This window comes from Syngnathus floridae, chromosome 4 (assembly GCF_059516105.1).
Source record: "Syngnathus floridae isolate MCC-2025c chromosome 4, RoL_Sflo_1.0, whole genome shotgun sequence".
Classification (NCBI taxonomy): domain Eukaryota; kingdom Metazoa; phylum Chordata; class Actinopteri; order Syngnathiformes; family Syngnathidae; genus Syngnathus; species Syngnathus floridae.
In genome coordinates, this window is record NC_142416.1 from 8121120 (window position 1) to 8133781 (window position 12662).

General features: G+C 40.0%; 1 protein-coding gene across 1 annotated transcript in view; it reads right to left on the bottom strand.

Moving 5' to 3' along the window:
- LOC148398724 (uncharacterized) overlaps positions 1 to 12662 on the bottom strand; it is a 117875-nt gene that overhangs the window by 14926 nt on the left and 90287 nt on the right. The window contains exons 48-52 of the mRNA XM_088372475.1: positions 1012 to 1133; positions 890 to 946; positions 655 to 810; positions 488 to 564; positions 54 to 168 (exon numbers count right to left, since the gene is read on the bottom strand). Of these exons, the coding sequence (XP_088228601.1) occupies positions 54 to 168; positions 488 to 564; positions 655 to 810; positions 890 to 946; positions 1012 to 1133 (527 nt within the window). The remainder of the gene's footprint in view (positions 1 to 53; positions 169 to 487; positions 565 to 654; positions 811 to 889; positions 947 to 1011; positions 1134 to 12662) is intronic.

Here is a 12662-nt window from a genome sequence, read left to right on the forward strand (position 1 = left end):
CAATAATGAGCGCGCGCGTGATAGGGCAAAGGGAGCCGTCGTGACTCTCAGACCTTTTTTGCAGATGGCTGGAAGGTTGGCGTCGCAGCCAAAGTCATCAAGATAAAGACCATAGAAGACCACACCTATGCAGTTGAATTTGAGCGTGTCCAATCCTGGGGTGTCGTCCTGCACACATTACAGATAACTTGAGCGCATGATGGCTTTTGTTTCTTGTTTCTTCTTACAATTGCCATCAAACTGCAGCTTTGTCCTTGTTCCAGCTGATTTTCTGAAAAACATTTCTTTGTAGCTCTTCTCGTAACATTGCGGCCATCCCGGTCAAAGTTTGACTTTTTTGTTTTTGTTCAAGAAAGCTTTTTCCTGCTTAAATGACACTTTGTATCTCACTTTTATCTTTTGCATTTCAGTACGACATCTCATTCATTCATATCATATCATTCTGGACAAATGACAACTTTTTAGGTCACTTAAACATTTCACTTACTATAGATGTTCCATCAGTATACTCATAATTGCCATTCTTCCTTGCGAGTCCCACCCAACTGTAATAGCTTACGTGATCTTGAGAAAGGCAGAACAAGTGCAAGTTGCAAAGATGCTGGTGAGCATTGCGGGATGATCGTGGAATTGTCGATTTATCTTGGCGCTCACCTGACAAGAATTTGGCTACGTCCTGTGAGTGGACGCTGGCCAGGTGACTTTTGCGTCCCTTGCAGAAGTCTTCAGCGGACTGCCAATTCATCTTCTCCCGCCCAAAATGATAGCAAGAGTCGTCGAACAGGAAGTCGCCAGGGTCGCAGGAGGAAGCTGAAGCCACAAACAAACTTGGATTGGAAAAGCACGGCGGGACGGTGCAGGAGTACAAACAAACGTGGAAGCCACTCACTCTCCACTCGATCGTAACCGAAGTCTTTAAAGGAACACTGCCTGCCCTCCAGGCAGTCTGCAAAAAGACCACACGTTTGAAATGTTCCTTTTGACATCATAAAATAATTCGTGTGGGCTTACCATCCAGCGAGCGCTTGCACATGTATGGCAACGAAGATCCGCACGAGCCGTGTTGCCACTTTCCTCGCAGCTTATCGTGGTACACGCCAAGGTTGACGTACGCGCAGGACTCCACGTCGGAGCTGTAGGGAAAAGTCGTGAAAAGCATCTCAGTATTTCTTCTTACTTTCTGATGAAAAATTGACAAAAGCTCTTTTTTCCCCCTCATCACGACGCTCTTTCCCATTTTGGAAAAGGACACTTTGGCAGTGAAAGGACGCAAAACGTAACCTTCTTACTTTCCGTTTAGACCTATAGTCCAGTTGGAGTAGGTCGCAGTCACGCGGACATCGGACCAAGTCAGCTTCTTTTGCTCCTTGTCATACTGACACCAAGCCTCGTCGCAATTCTGCAGAGACCAATCCCACTTGTCAATCGCGTACCAGTAGAGAATCAACTGCTTGCGCTTCCGTCTCACCAGATTGGAGAGTCCGATCCAGAAAGGGACGTCGCCCATTTTCTCCTTCACGAAGGCTTCCTCGTCCGACGAGGCAACGGAGATCAGGTCGCCGCCCTCCCAGACGCAGTCGTGCCGAGCCCCTAGCCAACCGTTGGGGGTCTCCATCTTCTTGTAGCAACTGGAGCCGAAAGGGAGCCAGTCTTCCTCACAAGCTGAGCCCGGATCAGCTGAGGACACATTTGAGACTTGTATGACGTACGGGCATAACGTCAGCAGCGTCTTGGCATTTGTATCGAGTTTTGTTTCAAAAGACAGAAAGTTGGTTCAAATTAAACCAAGTAGTGGGTCAATCCAATCTGTATTTCTTTTAAAACGAATTTAGATTATTTTCGTAACCAGCATTCATTCCAGTGCATGTTTCTCCATTTGCACTGACAATGACATTCTCCCGTCTTATTTTTTCTGATTTTTAAAGTCCTAAATGATGCAAGCCGCTAGAGAATGCTAAAGAGCCGCATGTGGCTCTGGAGCCGCGGGTCGACGAGCCCTCGTTTTCCTTCACAACAAAACTCTGTGGTATTGAGGCCGTGGCTCAGGCAGTCGAGCGTGTCGAGCTATGCTTCCTCCTACTCTTTTTCGAGCATTCTTTGTTATTGTTTTTGTTGTTGTTGTTGGTTGGTTTATTCGTTTGTTTGTTTTATGGATTTAAATTTGGCACTTGAAAGTGTTATTTGTTTTATTTTTCTCGTTTTATGTTTTAAATATGTTCGAAATAAAGATATATCATCATCATTAGGAACCGGAGGGTTGGTTGGCGGTTCGACCCTGGCTCTGTCACGTGTCGTTGTGTCCTTGGGCAAGACACTTCACACACATTGCCTCCAGGTCGCCATTGAAAACGAGAAAGTGTTCTCAATGGACTTACCTGCTCAAACATTGAATGGATAAAAATAGACAAATAAAGCATTAAATACAACAAAAGCGGCGCCAAATGAAAGAACGTGCGTCACGAGCGCTTTCGGGTGCGTTCTCGTCGTCTGGGAGTCCACGAGGGGCCAAACAGCCCGCGGACAGTGGCGAGCGGGTGGGTGCCTTCCACTTGCCCTCGCACTGCTTACAAACAGCAGGTGCGCGCACGCCGCCGGCTTTCTGGGGGCACGTGACGTCATTTGGCCCGTTTGACTACAACCTCTGAGCAACGAAAACCTTCATTTTTGTCGAGATTTTATTTGGGAAGCGCAAACAAAGCAAGCACCTCACAAGGATAAAGTGGGGCAGGCAAGTCACCTTTTGAGCTTCGAACCGGGCGCAAGCCTGCGAGTTGGGTCGAAACCCAAGTGGTGACATAGTTTTTACTTTTAGTTTGTCATCATGGATTTGCCGGTACGTCATTTGCTCGTTAAACAAGAAATAAGATCAAAATCATCCAGGAGACCTTAAATAAATCATTGGTCACTTAATTTTTATTCTGTTATAGTTTATTGATCATTCCTGAATGCAAAGGATCTTTCAGGACTGATGTGAGGCATACACCTGTTCAATTTAGCACATTTCTTTTCATGTCTGCGCAGAATATCTATGGACATTACAGTGCCATAGGGCAAAAAGATGATTTACAACAGCTTCAAAGTCCCAATATACGGAAGAGGATTAGGGCCTGTGAAGAGGGACGGGATTCTGATTTTTTTTCTCAGAATTCTGACTTCACTTTAAAGTGAAAATTGTGACTTTAAAGTCTGAATTGTACTTTAAAGTCTGAATTCTCACTTGAAAGTCTAAATTCTCACTAAAGTTGAAATGTTGACATTAAAGTGAAAATTCTGACGATAAAGTCTAAATTGTGACTTTACAGTGAAAATTCTAACTTTAAAGTGAGAATACCCACTTTCTGATTAAAAAATTCTCACTTTAAAGTCAGAATCCTGTCACCCCTTTTATTTCTTCACCGGCCGTAATCCTCTTTCGTACTGAAGGAATGAGGTCGAAATACAAAAAGTCCTGCCTCGCTACAAAAACAGATATGCTCAAACCTCATTGAATAAAGTACATAAGCAGACAAGTATATTCACATATTAAATAAATAAAAGAAACATTTGAAGCATATAATTATACCTACACACCAAATCAATAAAGAAGACATAACTAGACATTTTTTGATAAGTGGTGATGAGAAAGGTTTTTATAACTTTATGATCTGATATATATATTTCTGAGGACTTTGAAATAACAAATGACTTTTGATATATTGCCTAAATACCTTAATGACCCTTAAGGAACTGTGGAATGCATGCCTGATGTTTTTTCTGTGAATCATGGACACGGCCAGTCGTCTTGACCGTTCAGTACTTGATTGTATCTTATGTTTTGACTAATGCTAGACGCCAGTTTTTGATTACTACTGAACGCTCTGCACAGAGGGAAATAGTTTGCCTAACAAAGAAAAGATACGGTTGAATGCGGTACGACAGTGTATGTCCAAGATTGGAGAAGAATGTTCACAGGAAGGTCACGTGGAGATAAAACCAGTGGGTGCCAGAAGGAGCCACCCGAGAACTCGGCCAAAGATGATCGCCAAGGCCGAGAGACGGGATGGAAGACAACAGCCCCCTCCACACACACACACACACACACCAACAGCCCCCACCAACACACCGAATCGCCCATAACCAGCACCACTCCCATGGAAGCAGACTCTGCTTCGAACTTGCCCCACCCCGAAGACTCATCGCCCATCAATCCCAGCCCACAATGTGCTACTGAATATAAAACTGATCTAACAACCTTGGACTTTGCCTTTTTCTGAATGGAGACTTTCCGCTCTTGAAGGGCCCAGCGCTGTATTGTACTTTCCTGAAAACAGAGCTTTCTGAACAAGAATTGTGATTGAACTCAACCAACCTGTGTAAGTCTAATTTCTGCTTCAGTGTCTTTGCATTTTCCTAAATCTGAAGAAATCAAACGAGCACGCAGTGAGTAAATTGGATAACAGGTGATTGGCAAAGGCTTTTGCCGTGAGGCGCAGATAACGCGCTCCCTAAATTGTGGACAAAATCCAACAAATGGTGACCCCGACGTGATTTCTTCAGAAGGGAAAGTGCATGCTCCACAAAGGATTCTTCCTTCTCCGCTCTTGCTCAACAGTATTGCAGTCCGATCGGCACAAAAGGTAAGGGGGAAACTTTTTTTCTCTCTCCCAGTTCAGCAATATTGTGGAGTGAAAGCGGAATTCAAAAATTAATAATTTCAGCTCTGTGTTCAGGAATGGTGGTTGTATAGAAGTGTGTTTGTGTGGAACTTGGTAAAAGTGATTTGTGGAAAAAATTAAAAATACAAAAACAGGTGAAGGCGTCGCTGATATAGCAGTACGGATGCCGAGCGACTCCAATAGTGTGACCTTAGAACATTATAGGGCTGTCTAAGGCGAGGGACATCTGGGATGTCCGAGTCGTGGTGAATTAAGAGAGAGGTGGTGAGGACTTTGTCTGATCAGCAAAGGGCGCTCACACCGCTCGAACTTGTGGGATGCCAGTGACTAGCATATGGGCACCCTAGTGGCCTCAATAGTAGACACTTAGGAACTTATACTGTTGCCTAAGGTCGGGGTCGATTGGATCGGCCAGGCCACCAATACGAGTCAGGGACTCGTGAAAAAAAAAAAATAATAAAAAAAAAATTTAAAAAAAATAAAAAGAAAAAAAATGGTGAAGGCATCGCTGATATAGCAGGACGGATGCCTGGCGACCTCAATAGTGCGACCTTAGAGACTTATATTGTTGTCTAGGGCGAAGGGTAACTGGGTTAACCAGGTCGCTACATAATTGTTGAAGTGTGTCTATGATGATGATATTGTGTGGAAAGCAGGCTTGGCTGTCAGATGGGACAGCGGCGCAGCTGAAGAAGTGAGTGATTAGTTGTGGTGCTGTTCATTGGATGAAAGTGATGATTTGTGGTTCATGAAGAACAATAAGTTGATTTGTATAAAATTGTTGATTTTATTTTGATTTCGCATGAGAGTTGGAGTCAGAAAAATGGCTTAACAAGAATTTGATAAAGAATGTATATTTAATTAGCATGAAGGTTATATCCCATTGTGTGGTGGGGTTAAACTGTAACCATTTTTGTTTTCAAAAGGGTGCAGCTCTAAAGTTTGGGCCAAACGGTCAGGTGGGCACAAATGCACCTTTTGGACAGAGGTGGGGGGTTACATTGTGCGACGTGGTGGTGGCGAGGCTCTCCGCACTTCAGTTGCCCCCCCCACCCTTGTTATCAGCTGGGAAGATTGTCATGTCTATGTTGTGGGCCCGTGTGTTTGTTCATGTGTATGTCTTTGTGTATCAGTTCGTTATAAAGGATGGAATTGCGTTAAATTGGTGCACGGAAACGGTGTGCTAGACAATGGTTAATCAGATTTGCATTGTTAAATGTAAATATTAGAAATGATAGAATAATCTGAGGGTTGTGGTCAGAAACTCGTCCAACGAGGAGAGTGCCCAGCCCTCATAAAAATGTGAGAGTAAGAGAGAACATACATTGTAGAATTGGATAAAATTAAATTATGATTGCAGATTTTAAATTTAGGAGGAATTATTGATTGGTTATGACATAAGACTATACAAGGACACATGTAAGGATAAGTCAAAGATTTGAATCACTTAGAGTTAAAAACGACAAATAAAAACGACATTGCAAGGGGGCACTTTTTATTAAAAGAACATCAAGTAAAGTAAGTAGGGGGCATTCGTGATTGGGATTAAATTAAGGATAAAATTAGGTCAATGATTAGAAATCAATGGTGCTCTACACAAAAAGGCTTAAATTTTTAATGGGGAAATATTTGGAGTACTGTGTTGGTCTACATAGGTCATGGGCCGAGTTTATTTGGTTTTGATTGTGGTGTGGGTTTATTTTGTTTATTGTTAGGTTTTCCTTGTGTTTATTGTTAAGGTGTTCCTTGTTATTCTCTTATCCCCTGCATTGTAAATGTCTTCTTTATGCAGATAGGTTAACAGGCTGGGAATTCAGTGAGGAGATAAGTGATCAATTGATGGGGGTTAATAATTGTCCAAATCCTAGTCACATGTTTTGAGGGACCACAGCAACAACATTAGATTTAATTTACAGGCCATTATTTCGTATGTGATGACAGTGTCTAGATAAGTAGACTGTTTTATCAAAAATGTGAGAGTAAAGGAGGAGGTTTGATTTGTAATCTGGCATTTGGGTGCCACTTTTAAGAGTCTGTGCAGGAGCATAGATTGTTTTTGTTTGTTTTTAAAGATATATTTGACAGTTTATCTCGGTGCAGTAAGGATATAGCAATTTTGAAAGACTTAAAATTAAAAGCAAAATTACATTTTAATTCTGACACATGCCAGCTAACATGAGGATGGCAAATAAATGAATAAATACTAGCTCAAATGTGGCATAAGTTTTAAATTGGGCGATAAGACATTCACTTTCAAGCACTATCATTTAGCGCTGCTGACAACAATAACTTATGAGATGGTAAACCAAGGAGGAGTGTCATAGTTGGAACACAGGCGCTGTATGTTGGTAGATTGTTAAATTACATTACAGTTTATTACAAAGGATTTCGGAACTTTATTTGATGATAAACACTGGAACGAGGATTTTAGCCATGTTAATGGGTAGGGTGGATGGATTACTCGAAAAAAAAAAAAAAAAAGCTTTTGATAAGGGCGGCTTGATAGTAAGATGATGTGTGTGCGCAACTGATAGGATACAATATGTTAATGGGAAGATTTGGGGTGTAAGGAACAAATACTACACATGAAGACTGATAACACGAAGATAGTTTTGTGAAATTTGTGTCCCAGTGTGTTCTGCCCTCGCGCATGGCACAAGTCCTGAACTGAGTCCTTGTACTCTACTGGCTGCCTCAAAATCAACAGAGGACTGTCCCTGGTCATGAGACACCTTTGACCTTTGGGAGAACAACAGGAACTATTATCATGCTTGAAGGGGGCAAGCACAGCTCTTCACAGGACAAGAACCATATAGTTGGTGGAATACACACAGTTGCAGATCAAAAAGAAAATGGACTGAAAGAACAAAGACAAGATGGACGCATTTGAGAATGGCGGACGGTCCAGCCCTGAATCATCATCATGAGAATCTAAGAGGAGAGGCTGCTAAAGACTTGCACGAGTCACATGAAGTCAAACTGGACACATTGCTAAAGACTGCTGAAGCATTACAAAGTTGGTGGAGTGTGGGACAAAAGGGATGGAAGTGTGTTTGGGTGCTGGGGCAGACATAACTGAGGAGTTTTGATAAAAGTGGGAATAATAAGGCTGCTTATTGACACTGAAACGGGGATAAAAAAAATAAAATACATAGATAGGGACAGTGAAGATGCACTGACAAATTACACAACCGCGTGATCAGAAACTTTGCAAGGTGGACATTGATCAATAGAAATTAAATCTTTTGAATCATAAATTTTTATATGTAACTTAGCATTTCGAAGACATAATTAATCTAACTGAAATAATGAAATTTTATAATTGGACCAGTGAAAATTTGGATTCGGGCAACAGAAGGCTGAATTGCTAAACTTAATTGACCTTTATCAAAACAACAGAATTTAATTACACATCAACTGCGACTGACTTATAGGATGCATATTTCAGCTTGAAGGGGTGAGGGGCCATAAGAAAGTTGGAATTCTGGATAGTCGGCAAAATAGTAATACAGTAGGGCTTTAAATAACAAATACATTGACATGACCCTTGCGATAATTGATTTAAATGGCAATTTATGATAGGCATTTGGGGTTAGGATTAACAATCCATCCATCCATCCATCCATTACTGGTGCGGCTTGTCCTTACGAGGGCCACAGATGATTAACAATAATAACTTGAATTATTAATTTCCGTAGAAATTGCGTGTGAAGGCGAAGAGGCTGAATAAAAATTCGGGGAAAGCTACAAGATTATGTTTAAATTTGGAACGTGTTGAATTGGCTAGAAAATTGATAAAAATATAGAAAGAATTTTGTAAAATTGGGCGTGAATTTTAAAGTTGAAAATTTGAAATTTGGGGAGTGGGAAGTTTTGGAATAGGTAGGCATAAGATGAACAGTTAAAAAAAAAAAAAAAAAAATTGAAATGAGTTGAGTCAGTGGAAAAAAAAAAAGAAGAAAAAAAGGAAAACTAGAAGAAATTAGAAGGGAAAAAATGAAAATTTTACCGCAATGTTGGAAGTGAGGATGTGAAATTTGAATTTGAATCTAGGAGGTTAAAAGTGTAATGGAGTAAATCAGATGAATTATGTGGAAGTAGTTAAGATTAAAATAAAAGGAAGAGGAATGCAGAAGAAGTTGAATAATAATAAAGTCAAGGCAATTCAAATTTATTTATATAGCCCACAAGCAAGTCTCAAAGGGCTCCAAATGTACAAAAATTGCCAGTTTAAAATACAAGAACAATAAGTGTGAGGGCCACAATGATGATCATGACAGCAAAAATATTTCTAATTGGTTTTGATAGGAACAAAGGGGGAACATGGAAGAAGGTTTTCAAAATTTGTGATATAGCGTCACTCAATTATCAAGAGTAAGTATTTCTTTTTAATTCTAAGAATTGGCATCAACAAAAATGAGAACGATAATCCAAGGTTATAGTGTAAGTGGCAGGAGGAAGCTGTGTATATTTTTTAAACATTATTTTCAGTATCATTTCTTAGGAGAGTCAGTAATGCTTATGAGGAGATGAATGAAGGAACAAGGTGACAGTAAAAGGGAGTGCTCTAAAAATTTTTGTTTTTTTGCCAGAGGTAGTTATTTGGAGGGATGAATTTAAACTGAAAGCAAAATGGAACTGTTTAGTGGAAGAAATATGAGAAGGTGGAAATATTGAAGTTACAGCTCAACACAAAGTGTCAAATAGTCTAAGTGTGAGATGTGAGCAAACTAAAGGGGGAGTTAAATCATGTTCCAGTATTATGCATATTGGCAAACGATGTGAGGACAGGAGACCAGACAATTAGATATTAATTTTAATATTAATATTTGAAATAAAAAGGGAAATTTTAATTGAGGAGAAAATTTTGCATAGGGAGGGTTCTTTTTACAATGTAATATTGTATGTTTTATGTGTGTGTTGTGGGATGACAGTTTGTCTGTAATGCTGTATGAATGTCAAGTCTGTACTTGGGATGGGGTTTCTGTATTGTAAATGGTTAACATGATTCAAGGTTGGGGTGATGTGATCACAGCAGAGGATAACATTCCTCTCACCTGAAAAATATAAAGATACTACAGATTTGAAAAAAGCAAGATTGATCAGGGCTCATTTTGGACTAAATATGGGTTTAGGATTACTCTGGGGCACCATTGACAACAAAAGACTTCAATGGAGAAGGCCCATTTCAAGATTATGACCAGACGTGACTATACCAGCATTGACAATCAAGACTCTGAGCCAAGACAGTGTATGACAACAACTCTGGACTTACCTGACAGTGTGACGAAATGTATGTGACGGTATTTGTGATGACTTGCTTTGTTTTGATGTTTTACCTAATTGTATTGCAGCCTCTAACAGCAACCCAGGGAGCAGATTGTGCTTTATTTGTTAAACTTGCTTTACTTTGCAGGTTGTCAACTGCAGTCTTGGAGAATTTTGTGTCATGTCTGTGAACATGCATTAACAACTAACCCCTTACTTTTCATAACGAGTTTGTAAATGTGATCGGTTTCATGACAGGCTCGGCAGGCTCCAATTTTCTATTTCATGCGTTTGACATGCGCCCATGTGTGGATTATTTTTATCATTATGAATTTTATTTTTTGGTATTATGGATGTTTATTGTACGGAGAGCTGCATGCACAGCTACAGGTGGGTGGTGGCTTTTGTTCATACAGCCATGTGAGATGCTGCCAGTCGAGTTTCAGGGACTGAGAATTGGTGATTCCAGGCTAGGATGGCATCTGGAGGTACACCGAAGTCCAGCTGGCGATGGGTATGTCACCATGGATATTGTTATTTTTACTTTTTAACCATTGTGACACATTTTTTAGAATGTGTCAAAAGAGGGAGGTAGAAAAAAAAAAAAAACCAAAGGGGGGAATTGTGAGATTTTAAGTGTTTTCAGATTTGATGGTTTTTAAGTCTTCAACATGCTGGACGGAGGAGAAGAAGCAGCTCGGCAGAAATGAAGTGAATAGGAGACAACATCATGAGATGGAGCCAAAGCCTGGTAACAAGTGTGAAGAGTTTCAAAATAGCTCATAATAAACTGTAGGCCTTCACAAGATAGGATCAAATAGGTGGGAGAGTATTAAATGTAAAAAATTAGAACAATAACATACAGACTCCAAACAAATTGGGAACAGGTGGATTATGAACGTTAAAGTTTGAATAACACATTATTCACGTGATTCATTTGCAGGATAAACAATGGAAGGGATTGATAAACTGAACAAATTTAAGATGATTGCGGTCGTATTATGTCGAAAACAAATAGATTCAACAAGTTTTTTCCCTATAAAATGGTGCCGTTTGGGTTTGAAGTACATAGTCGCTTCAAAGGAGGAAAAGCATGATTTAAGATACGTGATTGATCAATGAGAAGGCTATCCCTTGTACCAGGGGGGTCAAACTCATTTGTTCACGGGCCGCAGTGTAGTCATAGCTTCTTTCGGAGGACCGGTATGACTGTCATACCCAAATAAATGTGTGAGCACCTCATATTATATAGAGTAAAAGCTACAAATCAAACTGACAAGTAACTCGCTTTCAAATCAGACAAATAAAAACTGGTCTAATATTTAAAAATAAAATATTATTAAAAGTGAAGACAATTTGCAATTCGAGTAATGACTCATGAATAAAAAGCACAATTTGTCTTCGGGGGCCGCATAAAATCATGTGTCGGGCTGCATCTGGCCCCCAGGTCTTGAGTTTGACACCTGTGCCTTATACAAAGATAAAGTAGGATTAGAATTTGATAAGACAGATATGGACATCATCATATTCCATTAGAGTTTGAATTGCTTGCAATACAATTACAAATTAGTTAACACCTGTGTGATTGATTGATTGATTGATTGATTGATTGATTGATTGATTGGGTGGTTGATTGATTGATTGGTTGGTTTATTGATTGAGTGATTCATTGAGTGACTGACTGAAGGGCTGAGTGGCCGAATGGGCAATTGTTCGATGTCTGTCTGTCTATATGTATGTACTATATATGTATGTATGTATTTCGTTATTTGTTTTACGTATGTAATTCGTTATTTGTTTATGTATTTCTCTTTCACATTTTCTTTCTCATCTTCCACTTCTTTCGGCTGCTCCTGTTAGGGGCCGCGACTGCAAAGCGATCGTTTCCATATCTTTCTGTACCACCAACCTGCATGTCCTATCTTTGTCTCTGCCACACTCTCCATTATTTTGGCCAGTAGATTTCCAAGCCTCGCTTCAAACATTCTTTCCGATAACTTCATGCTTTGCTTAATCAACATAACAACACCTCTGTAGCTACTACAGTTTTGCGCATCGCCGTGGTCTGAATTAAGAAATAGAAGTCAACACCTTTCCGGGGAACTTCTCGCTTTTTAAAAATCTCCCCTGCCATCTCTCCTTGATAGTTCCATGCTGTCACTGGAATGTCGTCTAGGCCAATTGCCTTTCCACTCTCCATCTTTTACAAATGTCTGGGTATGAATTTTATCTATATTTATTTTTCTCACTCATTGGCGGCCCCACAGAGGGACTTGTAGCGGCTCCACAGAGGGACGTGGTGTGCCAACAGAGGGACCCTGGTGGCATCAATGATTTTGGTGACCTCAGTAAAACTGAGGTCAACAGAGGGAGTGAAGGAATGAGGTCGAAATACAAAAAGTCCTGCCTCGCTACAAAAACAGATATGCTCAAACCTCATTGAATAAAGTACATAAGCAGACAAGTATATTCACATATTAAATAAATAAAAGAAACATTTGAAGCATATAATTATACCTACACACCAAATCAATAAAGAAGACATAACTAGACATTTTTTGATAAGTGGTGATGAGAAAGGTTTTTATAACTTTATGATCTGATATATATATTTCTGAGGACTTTGAAATAACAAATGACTTTTGATATATTGCCTAAATACCTTAATGACCCTTAAGGAACTGTGGAATGCATGCCTGATGTTTTTTCTGTGAATCATGGACACGGCCAGTCGTCTTG